Raw genomic sequence first — 27813 nt, forward strand, 5'->3', positions numbered from 1 at the left:
TTTAGAAGGGTAGGTTTCATTTAAAATGTAAATCCCTTTAATTGACTAGTTATTATTTTTACTTAGTGAACGTACACAAGCTAAGATTTTTGTATTTAAAAAATGTTAATTAGAATGCAATAACGCATAAAAAGTCTGCAAAGTTGCATAATGCACACAGGTGTCTACAATTTCATAAAATTATAATTTCTGTAAAGATTTAATCAGAAAAGAAAGGGTTATTTAGAAGGGTAGGTTTTCATTTTAAATGTAAATCCCTTTAATTGACTTTTGCGGCTTAATGAAAGTACACACTAGGTTCACTAATGTCAAGATCCGCTCGTCCTAAAGGCTTTCCCCGTGAGTAATCGAGTTGGAGAGAAAGGGCGTTGTAAGGCATTAATAAATAATACCACAAACTAAACCTTTTTGCACAGGATTTTTTGACTCGACCAGTCTTACTTTGTGAAGGAATTTCCTGGTCATCAGTGCGGCTATGAATTACAAAGGGCAGCTAGAAAGAAGTTTAACCTATAAGATGCATGAAGTCCAGCAGTGGAGACTGACTTTCTTAAAAGAAAATTATCGGTATTAAATAATCCTTTAAAGATATAATATAACATTACATTACCGTATCTTATTTATATAAATATTTGTGAAAAACTTAACTTACACCCGAAATGTGCGAAAAACCATGTCAACAAAATGAGTTGATCAATTTTAACATCAATTACAAATCAATTTTAACCAACCCGCAAATGGTCATTTATTATCATTCTGATACATAAAATATTCATTAAATAAAAGTTTATATTCTTGGGCATTAGAAAAAACAACATTAATCTCTGATGGTACCCAAGTATAACTGGACACCTGGGTATTGGAAATACAACATTAGCCTGTGATGTTACACATAATTGGACAACCAACTGTTAGAAAAACACCAATATAGTTAGTCTCTGATGTTACATAATTGGGCAAGCGGGTATTGAAAAAACATCATTAGTCCCTGATGCTACACACAATATTGGGCACCCAGACATTAGTCTCCGACGTTAGATAATTATAAATGGGAATCCGGGTATTAGAAATACAACATTAGTGTCTGGTGAAAATTGGGCACCCAGTGAATTAAAGGTTAACAATCTAATTTAAAAAAAATATTATTTTGATAGTAAAGTGAAAGAAACTTCGTTGGCTATTTTGGGTATTTAGCGTGAAGATAGATGGGGGACTCAATTACTCTGTTGCCCTAAAAATATCAAAAATAGCATTATCTTCTTCTGATTCCAGAAATATACAGCACTGATTTTTTGGAATTAAAAAATATTATCTTGTTTTACCAATTGCAACATAGTTAAATCCTAAGCCTTTAGTTAGTTCTAAGTGGAAGAAAGGAACTCATATAATTATGAGTTATATAAAACAAATATTGAATATTTTTATTCGTTCAATGGAAAGAATATTTCCATTCGGTGAAATATGAACTGTTCCATTCAACTCGGCAAAGCCTCGTTGAATGGAACAGTCCATATTTCACCTCATGCAACTCATAAACATTCAATATTTTGTATAATAGTGCACCATTTTCATTTCATTCCGGCAGGTGTCATTTGACTTGTTGAGCAGCTTCAAAATACACGTATAGCCTGCAACATTCAGTTATATTAGTAGTACTGTGACATTGTTCAAATTTAATACCCTATCAAGAACTACTGTGGCGGGCTCGTCGTTGACTAAGTAAAATGGCGACTTCGTTTTCTGCAGTTGCTCAAGAAGATCTCACGTGCCCTGTGTGTTTAGAATTGTTTACGGATCCTAATACACCTAAGCTTATGGATTGCCCTCATCTATATTGCGCCCTGTGTATCCAGAAACTGAGACTAGATGGCAAGCAAGAAGTAGAATGTCCTGAGTGTAAGTTTCATACGCGAATTCCAAATGGAGGGGTTGATGCTATGAGGACAATTCTACGAGTGCGTAACCTCGCTGAAAAACATAAAGAAATTACAGGTATGAAATTGAACAGTGTATATCAAGATTGTGATAACAGTGAAGATAAAAAGACTGAAATATACACAGATGTATGTCTTGCACACAATGCTGATAATGATATCTACTGTCGAAGTTGCAATATTACAGGTTGTCATTTATGTATGAAGAGTCACATTGGACCAAATCATGAAACAAATAACATCCATGTTGTACGACGCTGTCAAAAGGAACAAATGGAGAAAGTCTTAGAGGCTGCTTCAGTTAAGATTGAGGAGCTTCAGAAAGGTGCTGATGAACTCAAAATTCTTGAGTCCGAAATAGAATTCACTATTATTGATCGCCGTAAAAATATTGAAGATCAGGTTGACAATGTCATGAAGGAAGTTAAAGGGCACATGATTCATCTTATAGAGCAGAAAGCAAGGTCAAGGCTTGACCGCATCAATCAAGAAAGAGGACTTCTGGAGATGAGAATCGAGGAATGTACTGATGCCGTTGTGTTAGCAAAGGAGACTGAACAAACAAGTGAATCAGCAAAAGAATCAGTTACGATACACAATGATATTATGCATGACGTAAACTGTGTTGTGAACAAAGATAGCGCAATATATAAATATGGGAATCCATTATTAGGTCTAAGAAAGAATGAATGTAGCAAAACAGTTGATATGAACGCTATTCTGCATTGCGTATTTCCGATAAGAACATTGAAATGTTTGCCTCTCAGTATGGCTCGCCATACATTCAAATATGTCAATGATGTGGCAGGAACACCGGATGGTAGGTTTTTAGTTCATGATCATAAGAAAAGGAAAGTCTATATTTGGGTAGCTCGCCTTAATAAGCTGGATGTGGCATTTGATAACTTTTTGGATACGATGGGGTCAGTCGATTGTTACTTAAAGAAGGCTCATGCGATACATCAGGTGTTGCTGTTACTTCAGAAGGTAAATACCTGGTGGCTCGACAGTCTTGTATTGAGATCTATGATCCTTCTGGAAAATATGAGGGAACTCTTGACATAAGACATAATAAAGGCAAGGTCTATGAAAAAAGTTACGCTTCTAGAATCACAGTATTACCGGACGATAGAATAATCATTGTGGATGAAGAGATGCACATGCTGATTATTATGTCCAAATATGGGAAAATTCTGCGCTCAATAATGACCACGATTAGACCAGTGCGTATTGGTGTTATGTCAAATGGTATGGTGGCAGTAAGTTGTGCGCGGGACGGGAAGGTGGATTTGATTGACATAGAATCAGGCACGGAGATTGCAATACTTGATATACCACGTGCGCATGCGTTATGCTACCATGAGCCTTCCGACTGCTTATTGGTTGGAAGACTGGGGATTGATTTACACCCAGATTCGTCAGACGAATGTGATAGGGAATACGGGAGTATTGAGCAATATTGTGCCACATCTGGGAGGTTCGTCGGGTGCATTGCAGAAGGACTACGTGGGCCACAAAGTATGTGCATCACACCAGATGGCATGTTAGCTGTAGCAGACGAAAAGACAATCAATTTGTTCGAACTAAGCTGAACTTTAAAAGATGATGGAACGTTCTAAAGCTTTTTGCGAACCTTTGCATTAACACGTTAACCCAGCAAACACAAAAATGGTCTTTAAATACATTTATTCAAAAAACGAAATTCGAGATACAATACAAATTTTATGACAAATTATTAAAAATTGACATTTTTTATATCTTTCATAATTCACAGTCCTCGAAGTAAACTTTAGAAATCTAATTATATGTACTTAAAGTATATGTAGCTGGGAGGAAAAGCCCTCCATTATTTGAACATTTTGACATTCATATTGAAGATATTCCTGTATCTCCAATATTCAAATGATGGACGGCTTTTCTTTTCACCTACATACCCTTTAGGTACATATCATTAGGTTCATAACGTTTACTCCGAAGACTGTTAAATGTCAAAAATAGCAATTTTCAATAATTTGCCATAAAATTTGTATCATATAGCGAATTTCAAACAATCAAAATTATTTTATCTCAAAAGGATATTCCTCGTATTCAGAATGCAATTTGATGTGTCTGAAGTGCTCTCATGTCCCACAAACGTTGCTATCCGATCCCTAAAAAAGAACATTTAAATGTCGGCTTATATAAAGATCATGAATACGTTTTTAAAACCTTATTGTAAAATTCACTATTGTTTGATGTGATCATTTATTAAATTGTCTAACAAAACAAAATGTTAAATTCTAGACCTGTACAATACCAACAACTATCGCTTTATATGTACATTGTATTTCCAGCTCTTTTTATCATAGAGTTTGGTTTTTTTTTCTTATTCATCTGTTTCTGCATTTTTGTGGTATTTGTTATTCTATCAACTGTATATTTGTGTGCAAATTGAGGGCGCTATTTACATATATTTTTAATTTAATTTATTAAGTTATTGAGTTAATGATAAAAAGGTTTTTGAAAATTGCGTTGCTATTTGTTACTCTTTTTCTGATGTTTTAATGCCATTATACCAGTGTCTATTGCTTGTAAAGACAAAACCACGATTTAAGATAAATAGCGCCATCAGTGTTCACCTGTTCTTTAAAATGACGTAGTTTTACATGCTATCAAACAAAAACGTTTTGGGTAAACATTTTTGCAAAATATTTGTTATTACAAAGAGTTGGTATACTTGAAAACTTATATTTGGCAAATTGGAATGTGACGTGGAGTTATGTTGATCTATTGGTGATAAAATGGGAGGTTGATTGAAGGGTTCTAATATGGTGAAAGAATTGTGTGATGTGATGTTTATACTTTGAAGAGGGTCATTTGGAGGGTTCAATTATGTTGAGTTATTAGTAAAATATTGGAAGAATTATGTTTGACACAAGTTGGTATGTGGTGTTGTATGAGATGCTTAAACTTCGAAGTGTTTGTGGGTCATTTGGAGAATTCAGATATGGTGAGTGGTCATATTCAGATATACAAAGTTGTCTAAACAATGCTTAGTCGTATGTTTTTTTAAAATACTATTATTTCCAATTTTTAGTGCATTTATGGTTACTACTTTTAGTGCATAGCTGCTTTATTCTATTGTTCAATAACATAGAAACTGAATTTTTTCGAGAACGTATACATAGTGTCTTCTGATACAAACGGCCTTTTTTTGGCAAAATAACAACATCAAAACCAAGTTAGACCAGTTCTAACGTCAGACCTGGTCTAGCCATGGAGACTAGTCCTAAAGGAGAAGGAACCTTTTGGTATTTACATATCTTATCCTATATTACTGTAGACCCTGTTAAGGGCAAATCCTGAATCCCTTTGAACAATAATATTTCATAAACTTACAAAGTGATGATTAAGGAATGTAGCATTGACGATGGGATTAGTGAAGTAAGTTTTCGTTTATGTAAAGTGTATCAACACCTTCGAAGTTTAATTTATGGATTTACTAATTCTGGGTACAAAAACCTTCTTTTACCAATACATATAATAAACAAGATTTCCAAAGGTTTTTTTTTTTCCGCGCTCTTTGTCGCTGCTATATGGGTAAACAGAGGACAAAAGATATTCATGGTACGGTATTACTGCATATTGCATAATATGGAGCTACCACTTTATTTGTTTTCCAATAAAAAATAATTTATGTACTTCACGTGCTAAATTGCATTTCGACACATTAACAGAAAAGTATATAATCAATCACTTAATACTAAAATATTCTGCACTATTCGCTTAATTGATGCAAAATTCAGCAACCCATTTCCTTAAGGGCTGGGGTAAGGGCAAACTAAAAGTACTGGTAATTAGAGAGAGAAAGCGACGAGGAATCCCAAATCAGGTAATGACCGGGTCACCAAGTGCAAATGTGCATTTATTTTGGAAGGTTCATGTTTGTTTTAAAATTTGGGGCGTTTTTGATATATTTGTGATATTTAAAAAAGGTGACATGCCTAAAAATCTTTTTGCACATACTTTGTTATTGCTAATACAACACTTCTCTGCATACCTACGTTACCATTCGTTTTGGTGATTTAGTAATATTATAAATTTTGTGACTGCATTTTGGCGTTTTCGATGCGATTTTAGGCTTAGGGAGGACAGTTTTTATGGTCTACTTAGCTCAACAATTCGTTGCTGTCTTCGATAGCGCATTGTATCGGAGCGGTACATGGCTTTTATCAAAGCCCAAAACCATAAAAGCATGTAGCCAACTCTGTCAGGCTCCGCTCAATTGTCCACCCCGCTCCGATACGACACGTTGACCAAATATCAATCGAATCTATTTTACGACCCTGCTTGAATTAACAACCCCTTGAAAGCTAATTGCACCACTTTATGTAAACATTTAATTTTTATGTATTGGTCAGGCACAAACAAAATTAAACTTACACACATTATTGACTTTCTATTGACCACAAAACACGACCCCAGACATGCTTATTTAATGACCACTTGAGTAGTTGATTTAAGTGGGTCATTATGTACTTACTGAAGACAAAGGAAATTGATTATGGTTTTACCATCGACCGTGTTTATAATCCTGCTGCTCTGCTGAACGCTCCGATAGATATCAGCAAACCCGAATACTATTCGCTTGTTCCTATCGAACGCTCTAGCGTACATGAACCATTATTGAAGACAGCAAAGCATTGCTGAGCTAAGTAGACCATAAAAACTGTCCTCCCTTACCGGATATCTGGTCCTGCTCCTTTTATAATTTTACTTTGATCGTCGGCTTTTGTAAATAACAGAATGTAGATTGGCTCTGAATAAGTATCGTAGTCCTCTCGCTGTTTTTTTCATGATATAATTAGTTTGAATTCCATGTAACAACCCAAAATTTACCTCTGAATTCAGGGTTCGAGGCTGTTTTCGGAATAGCCGTAGACTCAAAAAAGTGCACGATTGATTATTTGATGATTGAGTGAGCAGATTTAGCGATTGCTACTTTACTTGTGGGACTTCTATTTGATTTTGAATGACATCGTACATTAGTATTGATTTTTTCCGTTAAGCATTATCAAGAATTAATATCACAGGTTTTAGTGCAGACAGGAAGTTGGTTTAGTGGTACTATCCGTTGCTTCAGAACCGAAATGTGCCGGGTTCGATTCCCACCTATGCCAAATTTTTTACAGACTTGGAAAATTACTGCAGTAGGATTATTTGGCGCACGATCTCAGTTATTCGTTTTCTGATGGCTGTGCCTCTTTAATACAGACACCCTCCCTCTGGAATCCAAACCACGGTTCGCTCTTTACACCTCCCTTAATCATTTTGACATGTAATCTATCCACACACATTTGGTGTACATGGTTAGTGGAATATTCTTTTCCGTTAAAAAAAAAGCGGGCCAATTTGTGGATTTTATATTGACAAAATAAATAAATGGAATTAGACGATTCCGAGCGTGTAAAATCTCGTTGAATTGTCTGCATTGATAAGATTCTACAAGACCTAAATTGCCCTCCAAAACAAGAAATAAATAGCATAATTATGACACATCTACACAAAACCAAATTTATAGGAAAATGAGTCCCATATCAATTTGTAAGCGCTCTTTAGCAGAGTCATAGTTCGTTGAATTTACAACCGTATGACAAAACAGGCGAAAATAATAACTTTTTGCACAAAATTTGCAATTTAAAGAGAACTGGCCATTGCTCATTAAAATGAGGTTAGTATATGGACAATAATGACATAAAATTTGAAAAATATTGTAAGGAACACTTGAGGTTTTGACATTTAAAACCTAACTTTTTGGTCAAAAATGCTTGGATAGGTAGTTTTCAACAGATTTATCACATTCGCCTTGCTATAAACATTGAATTGCGTTATCTGTTGACCTAATGGGGAAAAATGTTTTCAGCGGGAAGTGTTAGCTTTCGTTCGATATAAAAATATTTCTGATTGGATGAAGGGAACACTTGAGGTTTTGAGAAAAACCAATCAAAGAGGCATATTTTCCAGCTTGAAGTTCACACAGCTCTTTTAAGATGCTATGCACTCAACCATGTAATGTAATGAAAGACTGTGTAGAGGCAATTCACTGCTAGCTTGGACGAACTTGTGTGCTCAGGTGTATCGAGGTGGAAACTGTGCATAGATGGTTTATAAGAGAATCGTTTTTTGTAGCCAAACCTTTCCATATGTCGTGAAATGTCTCAAAAAGAGAGAGCGTGAACCAAAATGCAAGATTAAAAGTACAAGCATATTTTAAGAATTTTGTATGAGCTTACAAAAATGATCATGCTAAAATATTAATCTGTAGACATTCCTCTTTCACATGGTTTACAATTTTTTTACCTGTGATAAATCTTTCTAGGCAAAATACATATCCTGCTCATATTAAACATTGCAAATTCCTCACCCGTTAAAGGATGATGATGTACTTTTTTTTCTTGCCCTAAATCGTGCCGTATATTACTATTTATAACACGCTTCTTTGAAAACGCATCATGCTTCCCTACTCTACTAATATTAAAAGTACATGTCATTGCATTTGGATTAAAGGATCGCTATGGATATTATACGTTGGTCATTGAAAACAAAATAAGGCCTACATATGGGGTCATTTTAGTTCATGCAAATTATTATAATATTCCAATTATTAGGTATTATTGGTCGAAGCAGCCAGAAAATCGATTTTCATTATCTAAATCAATTATATTATTGAAAAATAACACTTTGATGTTTTGCAAAAGTCCATTCTAAAAATCATATACTTTGAAAACTTGTTTAATTTATTGTTGTTAATGGGTTATTTTACAAAATTGTTGTTGTTTCAGCCCTCTTTACAACATAACTCAAGAACCACAAGACCTACAAAAATATATCTGTGATATTTGAATTATTCTACACGCTTGCTATGAAATGATCAATGCAATAAGCTCACTACCATTCGCAAGATGCTGTTAACTACCAAATTGCAACAGTTTAAAATAGTTGCTAACCGTAAATTTTCCCTTTTTAATAAGTTGTTCATGAGGGTTTGTAGAGATACTTGCAACCAATTATCTTTCTTTTGCAATTATGTCTCGGTCAAACATTTACTTTTTTGGACAGGTGCCTTTATTTTATTTTCTTACATAGCGACACTTACTAATCTTAATTTACATCAACTTAGTATTAATTAGCAGTACTAACTTTAACACATTTATATTTCCTAAAGTGCCTGGATTAGTAAGAGCAAATAAGGTACTTATCCATGCTCATAAATACGCTGTAATACTAATGCTATTAGACATTAACGTGATTACCGCCATGATGGATAAAAGTATCGTTAAGGGGGTACTACACCCTGCCTAATTTTGTGCCTATTTTTGCATTTTTCTCAAAAAGTATAGCGCATTGGTGACAAGTAAGATATGTATATTATAGGGGCAAGGACTACATCTACTGCACTGAAAATTCAGCAACTCAAGGTAAGTAGTTTTTGATTTATTGATCAAATATTGGTTTTCCCTCATTTTTGACTGTAACTCCACAATTTCTGCAATGAAATGAATGAAAGAATGAATTAATTAATTAGTTAATTCATTAATTAGTTAATTTAATTAATTAATTAATTTTAATTAATTAATTAATAATTCATTCATTCATTCATTCATTCGATTACTAATTAATTAATTCATTCATTAATTCATTCATTCGTTCATTCATTCGTTCATTCATTCATTTATTACTAAATAAATAACTTACTGGCTAATTAATTATTAATAAATAGTTAAATATGTAAATAAATAATATGCGTTCATAATAGCTTATTTAAAGGCGAAGCCTTAAAAAAATGGTCCAGCACAGATCAGTGGTTATTGACGGTGAGACACGCTTGTGTGGTAGTTACCAGTAATTTGTGTTACGAACTGCGTCGCCCCGCTATCGTAGTGAAGATAAGTGTCAAAAATCCAAGATTTTCGATCGAAAATCCAAAATTATTGGACACTCGGCCATAAACGTGTGCTTTAAACATGAACTTCATTCAAAAGAGGATTCAATGATTTTTTGTTGTTCTATGCTGTAACATATAATTGTTTTTGCGATGAAGGAAGAGTGTATAGAATTATTCCGTGTAATCAAATCCGGCGATGTTGAAAGATTTGTGCAGCTTATAGGCGATGAAAAATGTCTAAACGTCATCAACTTGGAGAATGAAGAAGGAAAAACAGCCTTTCAAGTAGCTCTGGAAACTGAGAAATACGGTAAGCAAATATTTGTTTTATATTATATATAAGCTTAAGCCAATATAGTACATAAATTTATGATGTTCCCATCAATGTTAAAGGAGTTGCGTTCCATATACTAAAAGGCTAGTAATCATGGTTATGTAGGTTTACCCTGCTGACTTCTATGCATGTTGTAATTTGATACCTACTGGTAGTAGCAGCAGAACCCAGCAAACACAAAAATGTTCATTTAAATGTTGGGTAAAGGCCATGAAAGTGTAAAATATTGTGGGCCAACATTTTTGACAAATATTTTGTCAACACTAAAATAACATTCTGTTTAGAATGTTTTACATCATGTATATCAAGTTTTCAAAATTGTCTTTTGAATGTTATTAAATTAGGGATTCAATCATGTTTCACCGTTGTTCATCACCGTTTAACAACGATGCGGTCGCGTCGTCTGCGTGGTTTACTTCGCGAGGGCAGCTTTAGCTGCCCGAGCGAAGTAAACCACGCAGACGCGCTGGACGCGAGTTGTTAAACGGTGATGAACAACGGTGAAACATGATTGAATCCTTTCAACAACGAAAAGAAGCTAAAGATCGTATAATTCACAATTATTTCACGAGGAAATGTCAGTTAATCATTGTCACTAAGCCTTACAAAAACTTCGATGATTTCTCTGTTAATATCATCAATAAAACTACAGAATAAAACGGCCGCTATCTGAAAATACTGAATTCAACTTGTAAGCTTGTATACGCACAAAGGTTCCAGGCATGACGAATTTTACGCGCACTCGCGTAACGCGTCGTCTCGCTCGCGTTCGCGTATACGCTACAGTAAAAGTGTGGATTCATCACGAATTAACAACGGTTGGCTCCTGTACAAAGGTATAGGAAGAGTTGTTGAAACGTTTTTATACCATATCATCATCATCATCATCATCGTCGTCGTCGTCTGACGTCTTTATCATCATCTTCTCATCATTTTGAGCTCAACAATTATCAATCATATAAATACTAGTATAACCTGGTTATGGTTAGTCCAATAGATTTCAGTAACTATCTTGCAAATCATGTTAAATTTGCCATATTTGGCAGCGATACTTCAGTACTTTAGCTGATCATTATACGTTATGAAGCCATTTGAACAGCCCCAATATTTGGTGGGGAAAGGTCATTGAACTTTTACACAGTGGTCAAGTTCAAAATTGCTCGGACTTGGTTAAAAACAACAATAAAATGTGTTCCACTAGCATTATCCAACTGATACTTTATTATTTTGTATAATTTTATATTATTGTGTAATTTAACCATGTTAAATGCGCACAACCCTGTGGTAATATTTTGAAATAGCGCTCAATAAATGTTGTGATATATATTACTCTGCTAAATAAGACAACTAAATTATCACGTTTTGCACGATTGTAGTACATATGAAATGAAATCTCTTTAACCTATTATCTTCAACCTAAGGCATAATGGAAGTTTAATTGGAAACACGTATCATTCAAGTTAAGAGAGTTCGCATTATATTTATCCTGTTCTTATCGTCTATATTACATCCATTATATCACAGCCGTCGAGATAAATGTGATGTGGTATATCGAAAGCTTTTGGACAGGATCGTAAATGGAGAAATATAGCCAAATATCTGCCCGGGGTGATTTTTTCACAATTTGGGTTTGTTGCGAATTTGTGATGTTATTAATGTTTAAAATATTGTTTGATAGTTTCAGACCGGAATATAACTGGCATCTTGTATTTTTTGAGACATTTTTCAAGGTAGTTCCTACTCTCAACATTGTCAATAATATTTTTAAAGGCCGATATCTCAATTTCCAATTTTATAATACCATAACTTACGAACTCAATATCTTCGCTTAGGAATGCCCGATTTCATTGGAGAAAACGGCGTTGTGTGGCAAAACATCTCTATATTTAAAACCTAAAAATTGATAACTTGCCCAAAAGTGTCTGTTTTGACATGACACGTCACAAATCATGATTGCGGTAACAGTCGTTGTTCCATTACAGTAAAAAATTAATGGGTTCGCATTATTATAATCATCATCATCATCATCTTGTTATTCATAATAAGAAATTAATTGTGGGGTTTTGATTCAGGTGATTTATGCCATAAGCTACGTTTTATAACCCGAAATAAAATTTGCATTTTACCAAACGGTGATGAAGACCTTTGGATAATTGCAATATGATTTTACAACGATATCCGAATTCGGGAAAGCTTATAATACTGTTGTTTGATGTAATGTAAAACTGTGTCATTTTAAGTAAAGTTGATCAATGATGGCGCTATTGATCTTAAATCTTGTTTGCATCTTTACAAGGGGTAGACACTAGAACATCAGAAAAAATACCAACAGATGGCAAGGACATTTTCAAAAAACTTTGAAATGTAATGAATAAGCCATATTATTTGGCTATTTTATATTTAAAATATATGTAAATAGCGCCCTCAATTTCAACACAAATGTACAGTTTATAGAACAAACATTACCACAAAAGAGCAAAAAAATTAATAATTTGATATAGAAACGAAAATCTATCTTTAAAGTAGCTTTGAAATATATGTGTATTAGTCTGATAGCTGTTGGTATTGTCTAGGTCTAGTAGCCTTTTATAGAAAATTGCACGTTGTCAAATAGATTTCAACATGTTAAAAAATACGTCGTAATTGTAGAAGTGGCTACAGGGCGACAGGTAACCTATTGTTGTCACGCAGTAAGCAGTATCCGTTGACCGCTATCCTGTCAATCGACATCTAATTGGGGGGTTAGGGTTGGGGTTAGGTTGACAAGAAAATACCGAGGTTACCTGTCACCCTGTATCCGCTTGTGTAATTGTGAATACTTGATGTTAGTTATTTAAAATACATTTATTAATCTGCATAATTTACATATTAAGAAATTGCCAGGATTCTGATGGAAAATGGAATACAGTTGAATACCATCTTACTACGGATGATAGAAGGTGACATACCCGCTGCAGTGACATTCATTTGTGAGAACAAAGATAAAATCGAGGTTAGTGCTGGTAATCAAAATGTATCAAAGCCAAAGCACTTTAAGACGAGTCGGGTGGCAGGAGCCATATTGTTCCAGTTTTATCAATTTAACTTTAAAAAATGCAATGTCTTAATGCCGTGATCTTCCAGTAAATGAGTCAAGGAAGCCAATAATCACATTTATGTTTCCATAGATCATTTGGTTCCTGAGTTAAGACCAATGATGTATAAAAACGGTAATTGCCGGAAATGACACCCTTAATATCAAGCCTTGGGATCCCCTTTATAGAAACCATACTTTTCCTTTTCTCTTGTGTGTCAGCTTTATTTGTCTCAATATTTGAGTTCAAACACCACTAGGTCATGCTTCTTTGCAACCCGCTATACTAATATCTAATCACTCACTTAAAGCCTCAGTGATTCATGGAACTACTAACCCGGCCTGTATATGTTTATGTGTGGCTAATTAAAAGCGAAATCAGGCAAAATGTTGCCCATGACTTAGTCATTGAATATTGTGTGACACCTTTCAAGTTATTACCCCATAAAATCAATCACTTATAACAAAGAAATCACACAATATGTTTGATCAACAAGCACATACATACTATTTCCTGTCGTGATTTTTAGTGATCAAAATTATATTAAAATTTCACAATATTTTGGATTTTTACTGCCACAAGTGAAAACTATGGCAAACTACGTTTACAGTAATATCAAGTATGATTGAATTATAGGTTAATAAACGCGTTTCACTTGTTGGGAGTGAAATTGTACAAAATAAAAAGATGTTGATGCGTCTAATGCACGAGCCCCAAAGGGGGGGAGTGCATTAGACACATCAACATCACAGTACAGGTGCATTATTTTGTACAATTTCTCGAGCAATAAGTGATACGAATTTATTAACCTATTTCATAAACGAGAAAAAAAATCCCGTGATTTTTGCCATTTTTATAACAAAATTGTCACTAAAAATGTTGGAAAATGCAAGCCAATATAAATGCATCAACCTGCAAGTAAAATAAACTCGTCCGAAAGTACTACGCGTACTACGCCCGTGCAATTGTACAACATTTATGCACGGCTAGTAATTTACTAACGTGTGGCTTGATTGGTTCTCACTATCTAAGAGTGTATGAATAAAAAACATCCCCCTTATGTGTAGTGCGATGCGTGAGTCTTAAGAATAACATCTGGCAGTTGCAGTTGCAACGACTAAAACTATGGCAAAATAGGATTACAGTATCCAATTGCCAACAAATTTCTACACAAGGTAGTGGCAACATCACGCTATAAACATATCACACATTCAAATTTGGGTGAGGCGTGGAATTTTTGAAGAAAAAAATGAGAAACATTCAGCGTATTTTAACATCATCACTACTGATGATGCCCAAAATTCTTACTTCGCTCATTTATGTTTAGCTGGTTAATAATTTACATTATCGTGTGCTTTTGTGCGGGTGTATATGGGGCATTGGTATGTGAGGGGGTTGGAGAAGGTTGGGGTGGCGGACGTTGATCGACAGGTCGTACACTCTTCATCAACTTGTTGAGTGTGAATAGTTTAGTCCGGCTACAGTGTTTTTGTATTTGTACAAATGGCTAAAAGGCCGCTCACAAACGATCTTCTCTCTTATTCCCCATATTGTAGCCTATTAGTCTAGTAAATAACCCTAAAATATCGCGTAAAGTGTAAACTTGTGTATAGCTATAGTTTTGTTTTAAGTGATAGTTTTAGGTATGTAGATAAAAGAATTTGACCAGTGGGCACCTTTGGGTGTTTCGAGATATCAAGGGTCAAATTCAAAATTGCTCAAATTGTGTTGACACCAATTCCAAAGTATTTACCTATCTACATCTATAGTCTGAGTTATTAGCGAAAAGGTCGGTGGTCAAAATCTGGGCTCCCACACGGGTCAAAACCCTCCGAATTTGATGTAAATGGTCTCAAATTGTTTCTCTTGATGTAAAAAAACAAAAAAAGAAACGTTTGCGCTTTGAATGACATTTTGCTACCAAGGAAACACAGCAAATATATCACCATCAATAGGACTGAATGGGTACTACCCACAAAATTATCTAATTCTGCGGTACTGCCTCATTTCGCTGTGTGTGTTTTACCTAAGTAACCAAATGCGAATGAGTTATGTAGTTATACAATGAAAATTCAGGATTTGATTATGTTATTAACAGGAATTTGGTCAGAATATTATGGACAGCCCGTCAGAAAGTCACGAGTATAGCATGGAAACCACTCCTATCATATTGGCTGCCGAGAAGAACAATTATCATATAGTTAAGGTAAATATGTCATTTGTATAATTTTGTGGGCATTGCGCTTTTCTAGCTACGATAAATTACGAAGCCTTATCTAAGGCAATAAAGTTTTGAAATTTCCATTGAATGTAAAATAATTCCAAATACCTTTGTAGTGCTACAGATTAAACGTCAAACACTCACCAAACGTTAACTCACATGACTGTGTGTGACGGCCTCCCTAATAAATGCTAGATAGTGATAATTAACTGTCACTTCTAACACTTCCAATTCATTGCAGCAACCGTTTTAATGAGATGTTCACCTGTGCTTAAATTTTTAATAAGACTGTTAATAAGATATGCGATGGTCTTTATAATAATGCTAGACCTTTTTTGATAAATGACTGTCATTTCTAACACTTCTAATTTATCGAAACAACCATTTTAATGAGATGTTCACCTCTCATCCATTAAAGCTTAAATTATTAATAAGATTGTCACTTTTTGAATTAAAATTCAACTGATACTTCAAACTTAATTACCCGAAATTTTGAAATATAGGTCAATCAATGTTATATCGGTCTGATACACTATCTCAACAATTAATTAGCTCATGATCAGGATTTGACCATAACGTAAACTATATGCGTTACATTTAGTCTACATTGTTACATTACTTTGTAGTTCTGTTGTTGTTGTTGTTGTTGTTGTTGTTGTTGTTGTCTTTCGGTCCTTCCAGTACAACATTTATCACAAAACACATTAATATCAATAACATAATATACGTTAAAATACAAAAATTAAAAGTTGAAACTTACGCCAGAATGTCTTAAAAGCACATACGTAAACTACAATGTTAAAAAATGATTTAATTTAATTTTAAATTTACACATTTTCGTTTTATTTCAATATCCATCCTGTTCTTTATTTCCTGATTTGTAAATCGTATTAATTTTTGATGATCAAATTTCTTTCAACAATTATACATTTATATAATTATTGAAAAGAAATCATCGTTAAACACCAAGTTATGTATAATGGGTATTGTTATTTATATTTTCACCGAAACAGATTCTCCTTACATATGGTGCAACTATGCCAAGTTATGAAGAATTGAAGTCCAAATACAGTCACCTTCCAACTACTCAGCTTACACGAATCATATACCGTTATTATAACGCCATCAGCTCAGAAGCTTACCTCTTACAAACCAACGGAAATCTTGTAACTGATATCTTCAATCTATTCAAGGATATCAAGCGGGCCAAACGAGAAAAGAAAGGAATGAATGATGAATTTGAAACTTTGACGGACAATCTTGAGGCTGTTTCCCGGACGGTTTTGGACTTGACTCGAAATGAGGATGAAGTTCGGTACTTACTTACAGGGGATCAAATTCCTTCATCTTCGAGGTGTATCCAATGTAGCCAACATATCGCCATTCCTCCGGTTATCAAGGAAGCTTTGTTGTTCAACGTTAAAGGGGTAACTAACCATGGAATTTGGTATGCTTTATTAAATTTGTTTTGTTTAACTTATTAATGGTAATAATTTATTCCCTGGTAATAATATAATACCTTTATATAAAAGAATGTCAAATAATGGGGTACTTTATTATAGACATCCACAGACTAATTGCCATAATCACTTCATGCACTTACCGCTAATGTATCAACATCCAAAATAGCTTTCATTTTGTAATGTAATTTTGATGTCATTGTATTAGCCCAATCTGCTATGCTCTATACAGATATATACCTATGTAGGTATATCACTCATTTTGCTTTTACGTTTTAGTTACGGTATAATAATGTGCTCGGTCAGAGCTATCAACAGCTACCTTTTGGAACACAATTTCAAAATACTTTTTCAATATTCTGAATTACACTAGCAGTGTACTTCGATTGTATATATAAATGGGCTTTTATATATGCGCACGTGACCACCTCCGCGCTGCCATAACAGCTTATAGACAGTAAGTCTCGAAGTGACCTTCTACATAGCGAGTGGTCTTTCTATACATTTGAATGCAAAGGCGGAACAACATGAGACTGTTGTGCAGCAAAATTATCTATTTTGTTCCACTTTTTGATTATATTGTAAACATTTCCGTCGTTGAATTTTTTTTCCGTTGTCAAATACTTTCAAAATGTTGTTTTTGATAACATATTACAAATTCGGAATTGCACAATGTGTAATAATTTTGCAATTCAATTAATACTTAAATCTGATGATATTTATCTACGGAGTTCCTATCCCTTTCTGTATAGTGATCAATGCATGAGGATTGGTCACGCTTGCTGGTCTTGGTATGCCGTGCCCATGGGTCACATGCGTATTTATAAAAGCGCATTTATAGATATAAGCGAAGTACACTAATTAGTAAGTGAGCAACTTCAATCATCAGTCATAGATTTGACCAAACTTGAACTCTTGAATGATATATGAATACCCAAAGTAGTCGTTTGGCCATGTAAACCAAGAACAAAATTACGGAAACCTTATTTTTGTGTAATTTTAACGGTATAATTTTCCAAAAAAGTTCTAATTGAATTGAAATGGTATTTTCGGCAACTGTCAATTTGTATAAATTCACAACAGAAACGACAAACTATAGTATGTAAAGAAAGAGATGCGCATTCTTTACCCGCCTTTTTAAGATAAGATAGCGACGTTTGCACAGAATTTTTGTGGGACCTGAGAGCATATCAAACACACCAAATCGCATTTTGAATACGCGGAATGAACTTTGGATACAAAATTTATGTCAAATTGTTAAGAATTTATATTTTTGACATTTCGTATTATATTGAAGATATAAATCTTTTTCTTTGGGGAAACTACATGTATCTTCAATACGAAAGGTCAAAATTTCCGCTGCCGACTCCTTAATTGACACACTGTGAGAACTATCCTGTCAGCAGGAAATCCGATGAAGAATGTGTGTCGAATAAGTTCTACCAGGGGCACGGTGGCCTAGGGTATGGTACGGGCTCTGACTCATATTCGGAGGGTTGCGGGCTCGAACCCCGACTGTGGTGCTTTCGTGTTGTGCCCTTAGAGAAGGCTCTTAATATCTATCGCCTCTCTCTACCTCGGTGTATAAATGGGTACCGGCTTATGCTAGGAAGGTAAACATACTCGTTGTGGGTGAGGATTGGTGGTGATGGCGGACACTTGCAACAACATTATCCACTAAGAGTCTGGCCCAAGTCAATTCGAAAGAGAGATGAGCTTATAAAATACAGGCATGAACCTTTACCTTACCTTTACACTTATACCTTTTCCTAAATGTGTAGGAGCAATTCAACTAAAACGTCCAGAATACCATTTCTTATTTTGATTATATACCATGTATACATGAATGAAATATAACGAATTGGTTCTTTTCTTACAGTTTTTGGCACACGACAAATGCCAGGCAGCTTTGACCGATCTCTGGTATGATGATTTCCATATTAACGCGAAAAACTCCGTCGTCAAAAGACTCGTATCTGCAACCTTGCTTGCGATATTGTACCCACTTTTAAGTATCTTATATATTGTCTTTCCTTGTGGACCAGTGCGACGAATGTTGAAAGTACCGTAAGTATTGATATAAAGGGATATTTCGTAATTAATGATTCTAGCGTTATGTTTAGGTTATGGTTTAATAGATATCCACGAAAAGGCTTATTTTCAAAAGTTATTTTGACGTTGATTTTGCGAATTACTCCCAGGGTGCATAGTTGACCATGTTGACTGCTTACGATGTATTGTTAAGTTTAGCAACTATTTTAAACTGTTGCGATTTGGTAGTTCACAGCATCTTGCACATGGTAGTGAGCTTTGGCAAAAATTGCATTGATCATTTCATAGCGAGTGTGTAGAAGAATTCAAATATCACAAATATACTTTTGGAGGTCTTGTGGCTCTTGAGTTATGTTGCAAAGAGGGCTGAAACAACAATACTTTTGTAAAACGAACGTAACTCATTAACAACAATATAAATCAAAGTTTCAAAGTAGTATATAATTTGTAGAATAAACTTTTGAAAAACGTCAAAGTGTTATTTTTCAATAATATACTAGTACTAGTATTGATTTAGATAATGAAGATCGATTTTTTTGGTTGCTTCGACTAATAATAATGTTTTTATCGTATTGTGTTTCCTAATACTTCCAAGTAAATTTGTTTTTGCAACAAATTGTAAAACATTAAGGTTTAGATTTACGAGGAACACACACACACAAAAATGTCCGATACAACGAAGAATATGAGAGTATGAAAATGGAAAAGATTAATTATAAAAACTTGTTTACTGCATTTGGTTATAGGTTTGTTAAGTTTGTCTTAAATACGGCGTCACAAAATACATTTCTCGGCCTATTGATCTTCAGTACAATCAGATTGACTGTTAACAAGGAAGATGTAACTGACGATCGAACAGTAACAGACGAAGATATACGAGCGGGTTACTTGTCGTATCGTGATGCAGATATACACAACATCCCAAGAGTGTGTATATTCCTGTGGATCTTAGGTATGAATTAATGCAATAATTATAAGTGACCAGCTCCAACAAAACCCGGAACAAGTCGCCAGACATGTTTTTGAGTTACAGGCCTTTAAAGATTACATTGTCACTGGTTTTTGATTGTGGGATTAAGGGCTGGGGTATGAACGTTTGGACAGTATTTATTTTGGGACATCAGAGCACATCAGACATATCGAATTGCATTCTGAATACGAAGAATGTCATTCTGATATCAAATAATTTTGATTTTTGAAATTCGCAATTTAATACACATTTTATGGCAAATCATTAAAATTGATATTTTTGATATTTAACAGTACTTGAAGTAAACTTTATAAATCTGATGATTTATACTTAAAGTCTATGTAGGTGGGATGAAAAGCCGACGATCAATTGAAAATTTTGACCTTTCGTATTGAAGATATGGATTTTTTTCCCAAAACACCAAAAAAATTAGGTCTTTTGGGAAAAAATCCATATCTTCAATATGAAAGGTCAAAATTTTCAATTGACCGTCGGCTTTTCCTCTCCTGTTACATACACTTTAAGAATATACCATTAGATTTATATAATTTACTTCGAGGACTGTTATATATCAAAAATTTGAAAAATATCAAATTTTTATAATTTGTCATAAAATTTGTATTATATTGTGATTTTCAAAAATGAAAATTATTTGATATCAGAAAGACATGCTTCGTATTCAGAATGCAATTCGATAGGTCCGAGGTGCTCTCATGTCCCAAAAAATACTGTCGAAACGCAATAAACGCTCATTTTAGATCCCTTAAGTGGACTTTCAAATCCTTGAAAGTACTGATTATAAAGAGGTTTAATTAATAACAGTTGAACTATGATAATCCCTATTCAATCCTGTGGTATCATTTTAAAGCTTATTGTCTAGTGCTTACATTTTTATTCAAATCATGAAATGTCAAAAATGCGACTTGTTCCTGGTTTTGTCAGAACGGGTCACAGGTTAATAAATGCGAGATGTTGATGCGTCTAATGCACGAACCCATCAGTGGGAAGTGGAAGCATCAACATCTCAGTACAAATGCTTTATTTTGTATAATTGTTTAAGTATTTATTAACTTATTTCATACACAAGAAAACAATTTCCCGATTTTTGCTTTTTTAATACTAAAATTGTCGGAAAAAAAGTTGGAAAATACAAGCAATTCCCCAGACAAACAAGTACCTAGACCTATGACTTTGGTTCGCGTAGTGAAGTCAACACTGCTTAGCAACGATTTTGACAAGGACGCAACCCGGACACAAACAAGCAGACATGTTTGCGTCTACAGAACGGGTGATAACGGCGCAGCGATCGCGTTTTTCGTTCCAGACATGAACGCTTATTTCTCCGCGTCCGACCACCCGACCAAAATCACCTTGGATACGTGGCTTCACCTACTGCCATGGTTAGGGATGGGCAGTTACAGGTCTAGGTGGTATGTCTATGAGCAGTGGCGTAACTCCTATGGGCTCTGGGGGGGGCGTGCCCCCGGGCACCCGGGCTAAGGGGCACCCAAGCCTGGATAGCCTTTGACACGATAGTACTTTGTTATAGGAAAGAAGTGGAAACCTTTACCCACCATGCATTGAATTACTCTTCATTTGGGTGCCCCTTCAACACAAAAATTTTCGCGCGCTTCGCGCGCATTCCAACATATAAATTGTCATTTTAAAGACATAAATTCAACTTGATTAAATACCAAATTAGTGGTATTTATGCACATTTTCGCGCGCCCGCACGCAATTGTTTTAGGAAGAGGGGGTATTTTGTATTCTTGCCCCTGGGTGCCACATGCTACGTCACTGCAGCTAGTGACGAGTCTCCAAAGTAAAGACATTAGAGAATATGAAAACATTTTGTTTTATTAACATGAACTGCATTGAAACATGATATAAATTTAATCTGAAACACTTCGTAAGTTATTTGGTAGGTCTATGGCTTTCAATACTAAAATTGATTAGCTCTGCACCATGTTGGTCAGGGGCACCCGAACTACTTTCGCCCCCGGGCACCCTGACCCAAAGTTACGCCACTGTCTATGAGCAATTCAACCTGCAAGAAAAATGAACGCGTCCGAACGCAGACGCGGAGTGCACGCCCGTGCAATGCATGATTCGCATTTTTCTAAATATGTTTGCTCTGATTGTTTCTCGCTATATAAGAGTGTATAAATTCTCTAAAAACTAGCTTTTAATTTTAACTAGCTTTACAATTATCTCTTTAAAAAATAAATAAGACATCCATGAATTCAGAACAAATCAAGCTACAAAACTATGGATTTTTGAATAAATTGAAATGATTGATAAATGTATTTGTGTTTATAATGGCAGGAATGACAGTACGGGAGCTAAATGATGTTAGACGACTGGGACGTAAGATGTACCTCAAAATTGCATGTAGTATTCCTGATATCTTGCAACTGGTGCTTTACTGGATATACATTGTCATGAGTTTTGTGGCTATTGTAATGGTAAGCGCTTGTCATGCAAGGTCAAACAAAACAATAAAAATTCACAAGAATTGAGGTTATTATTTTTGTTTTAGATAAAGATTAATAAAATAATCTGTTTGTGGTTTAATTAAATAGTCAAAAATTTAGGTAAAAGACACTCGTTACCATAGCTAAAAAAACAGACTGTTCAATATTTACGAGGGTGGGTGGAAATTTATAAAATTGTGTCTTTGAATAAAAATAAATAAAAAAAGGCACCTTTGTAGCTCAAAATCTTGCTGTCAAATTTCTTGTATTCCCTTAACCTTGATATCAAAATGTAGAGAGATTAATTATATTTTCAATGACACCAATCGCGTCATAATCACCTGATATTGAAAGTTATTGTTATTGAAAAAAATATTTGAAGGTGGTGACCGGTTTGGACGCCATCTTGGATGTAGAGGTGACAGAAGTAAATGTGTAACAGCACCCCAAGCAATTATTGTTTCATAAATGATGTGTACTTAGTTTGTACGCATGGTGCAATGATATTGTACAATTTAGCCACGTGGCCGTTCGATTAATGGCAAACACAATGGCCTGAATGTGCAATGTGCTTGATGCACCAGCATTATTAGTGTGAATAAAACTACTAGACTTGCTTATCATGCTTTTCAATCATTTTTCAGGCACATCAAACTACTCAAGATAAAGATTGGATAACACAATATCGGCCGCCAACTCCTGCTCCTTGTATGATATATACGGCTACTACACAGCCGCCCCCGCCTTTTATTCCGTTGTTCCCCATTTTCCCAGCATTTTTGACAATGACACTGAAACCACTCTAAGTAGTCGGACAAAGGAAGATACAGATACAAGGTATGACCGTAAGACACTTTAATTTCATTATGCATGTATCTTTTTAGGGGTGGTGCAATAATTATTATATGTACCCCGTGATGGTAATTTGTAGTGGCCTGTTGACGTGCCCGAAAATCTTTGTCCTCTTTTTTGTCCCAGATTTTTTGGAACCCAAATTAGTGCGTAATATAAAAACAGTGCCCAAAACATCTGTATCAAAATATCGCATGCCCCACCTTCCGACCTGTCAAAATTCGCTTGCTTGCGAATTAGTCAAAATTATTTTGACCATTTTAAAAGAAGTAATTATGATGCTACTTGTTGTAAACTTCCTTGTCCTAGCACATCTGCTAAGGTTTGTTTATTTATGTATTCTGAATATGATAAGAAAACATGTAGCAGTAATTTTTTTCTCCAACTCTATAATCAATTTATTTGTGTTTGCTTGTATGTTTTTTGTTTTTGTTTTTTTAGAAAGAGCAAGGAGGATTATGATTTTCCTCCGCCTCCGCTTTCGCCTCCTTTATGTGAACACCTGTCGATTGGAATGCCCCTGTGCTAGGATCAGGTGGCATATCGGTTAGATTTGGCGGTGAGACACGCAACGATTGGGCGTCATTTGACCCAGTTTTACTAGCTGAAGCAGCCTTTGCTCTAGCAAACATCTTAACTTTTGGGCGTTTACTTCAGACTGTTGTCATGATCAGTCGCCAATTGGGCGTTCTTCAAATATCAATTACTGGAATGGTCGGAGACATAGTCAAGTTTCTAATACTGTTCTCAATGACGTGGATATCGTTTACACTTGGTATGACACAACTTTATCGTCCTTTTGATGAGTTGAAGCTTTTAGAGTGTCAGGATCATGCATATGATGATTCAGAATGCGAAAAACCTGCCTTTATAGAGTAAGTACAATAATGGACCCTGCAGTGTTTTTCTCATTAATAACTTCCAAAAACAAGGAAGGGGTATTCGTATGCTATGGTTGTGATGATGAGTTCTGCACAAGGTAATTTTAGAGCTCATTTTCTTAAATTATATCCTAGAAAATATTTTGTCCGATAAAAACGCCATTTTATTAGGTCAGGTCACCAAAGGGATCCCACCTAACACATCAGTGCATGACCCATTTAGGCCGCATCACCTTTAAAAGGCCACACATTGACAAAACAGATGTGGTGGTACCAGTCCTACAAATTCATTGCATATTTGATGGCCAAGTGGAAAGTTAGAATTTGCAAGACTATCCGGTGCTTCAAGGTGAACACACGGTGAAAGAACCCTAATTGTATAACTTTTTGTCCGTTGTCTGGCCTGTTGTCTTCCGTTTTCCTGGAAAACGATGATTCTCAATGTGGTCAATATAACCTTTCAAAAATTAGCCCTATACTGTATCTCTCAGTTTTGATGAGGCTGTCAATATGTATGACATAACTACCTCTCTTGATGTATATATGTTAACGTATATGGTTATGAATTTCAGCTTGTTACAATCCATGAAGACTCTCTTTTGGGCACTGTTTGGTTTGAGCGACCTGCACGTTTTACAGATCAACGAAGTACGTGAAACACGAATGACGGAAGTGCTTGGAAATTTCATATATGCTCTTTACTTGTTGGTAGCAGTTATAGTGTTACTCAATGCCTTGATTGCAATGATGAGTAGTACATATGCAAGGATCGAAGTAAGTAGCGATGATCTTGTTAATGACGTCATCGAATAAACCGACAAATTACTTTGGCTAATTGCGGTTCCATCATTTGGCAAATTTAAGCGAAATTTATCAGGCCAACCGTCAAATTTCAAGGGTAGGTGTTACTAAAGTAAACCTCAGGATGTTTTATTTTTTGACTCGGAAACATTTAAAGTGATATAGTTTTCAAAAGGTGTGCAGCTGGAATTTTGTCAAGAGGGCAAGTCCGTGTTGACAGGCATGGTCATCAACCTATCAAGCAAAAAAAGTTCTCTCGTATTTTACAATGAAATTATGCATGGTTTTTAACTAGTTCTGCTTTGTAAAAGACGCAAACGTTCAAAAGAAATAGCTCTGCAACTTAACTTCATGCATTGCACGGTTGTTTGATAACATATAAAACTACGTCAAAAAAGTGAACGCTGATGGCGCTATTTATCTTAAATCGTGCCACCTGATATAACTATAAGTTTTCAAAAAGCATTTTATCATGAAATGTTAGGAACAACTTATATTATTTGGCTAAATTAGATTAAAAATATATGTAAATAGCGCCCTCAATTTTCACACAAATATACAGTTTATAGAATAAAAAACACCACAAAAAAGCAGAAAAATATGAATTAGTTGGAAAAGAAACCAAAAATCTTAGACAAAGTAAAACATAAACATTGTTTCAGTATAAGACCTTTTTCGTTGTTGTTGCTATTTGTGTTTTGCCTGTTCCCAAAAAAGTAAAACTATTTATCGAAAATCGAACTCAATGCTAAAAGCATGTTAATGTTTAATGCTTGTTTTATGAGAATTTCAAATTGCGTTTGTTTCGTTTTGCAGCAAAATGCTGAAATGGAATGGAAATACACACGAAGCATAATGATGACTGAATATATTTTAGAGGGTGCGGTTTTGCCACCACCGTTCAACTTAATTCCAGATATTTGGCTATTTTTGTCCTGTTTAAATCCACACAAGAAGGTATCTTTTTCAATACTAATTTAACAATAAATAAATTCAATAAAGCATTTTTCGTTGATATATCCTGAAACATATGCCATAAAAAAAGAGGATGCTATCACGAAATACTCATTCGAGTCAAATTCAGTAGGAATCTGGAAGGGTAATTTTTTCTGTTATATTATTATAAATAACTATATTCATTTATTATATTCTATCAAAATATTGGTCTTGTGTTTGGGTTTTTTATGATTTTGACGCTATTTTGGATAACGGCAAATCATTGTAAATATTTGCTCTATATATTTTACTAATATTGTGTTACTGTTTCTAACTTCCTTTGTTCTTCATAAAATTGTAGCGACTTTTACTCAAAAGAAGCACCTTGGAGAAGAACCGACGTAGTCACTTTCGGGTAATGTAATTATCATTGCGTTCATTCGTTTATTCGTATTAATTGGCAAGTAGTTGTATCGGAACATTATTTCTTTACATGTAATTCAGAGGGTTATTCAAAAACTGTTCTCGCGGCGTTCAAAAACTTCTCTGCGTGGCTTACTTCGCATTTAGCTGCCCTCGCAGTAAACAATAGTGAAACATACTAGTACTAGTAATTGATTTCCTTTAAATTTATTTCCGCACAATTTCATTCAATTTGTTCAAATCGTTGGTTGCATTATTATGCAGTACCTCCTAATAGTTCTCTGTTTACAAGCTTATTTATTGATAACAAATAAATGATGTAACTGGAGAAAAATGTTTCAAATCTCACTGTTGGCAATTGTCAGGTTATTAATGACACAATCTCCATGAAGTAGGAATTATACTGACAGTTGCCAAAATCGTCATGTGTATACGTCGTGTTTGTATCATGTTTAGATTTTGACAGTGTATCTTTAAATAGTTCTGATTTTATACAAACAAAACATTACTAAATACAAGACAGGCTCAAAGGTTTTGTGTGTGTCCAGAAAATCAATTTGCAACCATGCAATACTATGTGGTTGTAGTAAGGGTTCTAAGAGAATTGTGTGGCAATAGAGAACTAAATGGCGACACTGCCAGATGCGGTCTTGTCCGATCCTTGTTAGGTATACATGTATTCCTCCTCAGTTATATCTGAAGTTTGTGAACTAAATTGACACCAAAGATTCTTGAATCTATGCAAAGACCGAACTATTAAGTTCCTTGTTTCTTATTTTGCTATTTAATGTTTATATGACAGGAAACCAACGAAGCCATTACCAAACGATACATATTTGAGCTACACCGCCGGGTAACAAAGACTCGTCTGGCATCGAGGAAGAAGTAACAGAATCTATAGAGGTTGTGCGTGAAATTATTGTTTGGCTCCAAACAAAGGATTTGAACCAGTGTCCTTCACCGTAATCATGGCGCTGTGCAGTCCATTCAATCGAATGTTGTCATCAACCTATTTGATCGTAGTGTATTTGTTATGTGTGTGAGACGAATTAAATGTCGCGGTAGATTGCAATCACGGTTTTGTTGAATGCAGTTGAGTAGTCCGCCATATTTACGGTATGATACGTCATATGCACAACCTCTATATAAACAAATGAAATCTTTCGTGGACATTATGAATATTGGCTTACAAAAACATTTTTTTCTGAAAACTTGAATGATTCTAAAACGTTTACTAGATCCACATGTGTATAATCACATAAGCTCATAATACTCTAATGTTATAAACTTTATCAGAAAGCATCAGCACTATGTATAGTTCCATGTAATTAGGATGGATATTTCCGTGGATGTCCATAATTGTCAGATGCCCATGCCTTTTCAGTGATCACTCCACATAATTAGATGAACGAATCGACCTGCTTTCACTGAAATAGGTTAATTTTTTTTAATCGTTGTGCTGTACCATCGCAAATTG

The 27813-nt window shown here is 34.8% G+C and overlaps 3 protein-coding genes across 3 annotated transcripts; all 3 read left to right on the top strand.

Annotated features, from left to right (window-relative positions):
- The first annotated feature begins 1724 nt into the window (after positions 1–1724).
- LOC140152221 (uncharacterized) lies at positions 1725–2999 on the top strand. Its single transcript, XM_072174521.1, has one exon. It carries the CDS (start codon positions 1725–1727, stop codon positions 2997–2999), a length of 1275 nt encoding a protein of 424 aa, XP_072030622.1.
- Positions 3000–10007: 7008 nt separating this feature from the next.
- Positions 10008–23757, top strand: LOC140152222 (transient receptor potential protein-like). Its single transcript, XM_072174524.1, has 7 exons — positions 10008–10168; positions 13066–13184; positions 15365–15472; positions 16501–16934; positions 19746–19951; positions 22295–22434; positions 23737–23757. Exons 1-7 carry the CDS (start codon positions 10009–10011, stop codon positions 23755–23757), a joined length of 1188 nt encoding a protein of 395 aa, XP_072030625.1. The 5' UTR covers position 10008.
- Positions 18832–27749, top strand: LOC140151877 (short transient receptor potential channel 4-like). The gene is made up of 9 exons (XM_072174193.1): positions 18832–19014; positions 19746–19951; positions 22295–22434; positions 23088–23280; positions 23737–24170; positions 24749–24950; positions 25794–25934; positions 26275–26328; positions 27139–27749. The coding sequence occupies exons 5-9, from the start codon at positions 23962–23964 to the stop codon at positions 27223–27225; spliced, it is 693 nt and encodes a 230-aa protein (XP_072030294.1). The 5' UTR covers positions 18832–19014; positions 19746–19951; positions 22295–22434; positions 23088–23280; positions 23737–23961; the 3' UTR covers positions 27226–27749.
- Positions 27750–27813: the final 64 nt, after the last annotated feature.

The sequence above is a fragment of the Amphiura filiformis genome, chromosome 5, assembly GCF_039555335.1.
Source record: "Amphiura filiformis chromosome 5, Afil_fr2py, whole genome shotgun sequence".
In the NCBI taxonomy this organism is placed as follows: Eukaryota; Metazoa; Echinodermata; class Ophiuroidea; order Amphilepidida; family Amphiuridae; genus Amphiura; species Amphiura filiformis.

Coding starts and splice junctions, on each gene's coding strand:
- LOC140152221 (XM_072174521.1), top strand. CDS start 1,725: ATGGCGACTTCGTTTTCTGCAGTTGCTCAAGAAGATCTCACGTGCCCT.
- LOC140152222 (XM_072174524.1), top strand. CDS start 10,009: ATGAAGGAAGAGTGTATAGAATTATTCCGTGTAATCAAATCCGGCGAT. Junction 13,185..15,364: donor AGAACAAAGATAAAATCGAG/GTTAGTGCTGGT, acceptor TGTTATTAACAG/GAATTTGGTCAGAATATTAT. Junction 16,935..19,745: donor GTAACTAACCATGGAATTTG/GTATGCTTTATT, acceptor ATTTGGTTATAG/GTTTGTTAAGTTTGTCTTAA.
- LOC140151877 (XM_072174193.1), top strand. CDS start 23,962: ATGATCAGTCGCCAATTGGGCGTTCTTCAAATATCAATTACTGGAATG. Junction 24,171..24,748: donor GAAAAACCTGCCTTTATAGA/GTAAGTACAATA, acceptor TATGAATTTCAG/CTTGTTACAATCCATGAAGA. Junction 26,329..27,138: donor ACCGACGTAGTCACTTTCGG/GTAATGTAATTA, acceptor TTTATATGACAG/GAAACCAACGAAGCCATTAC.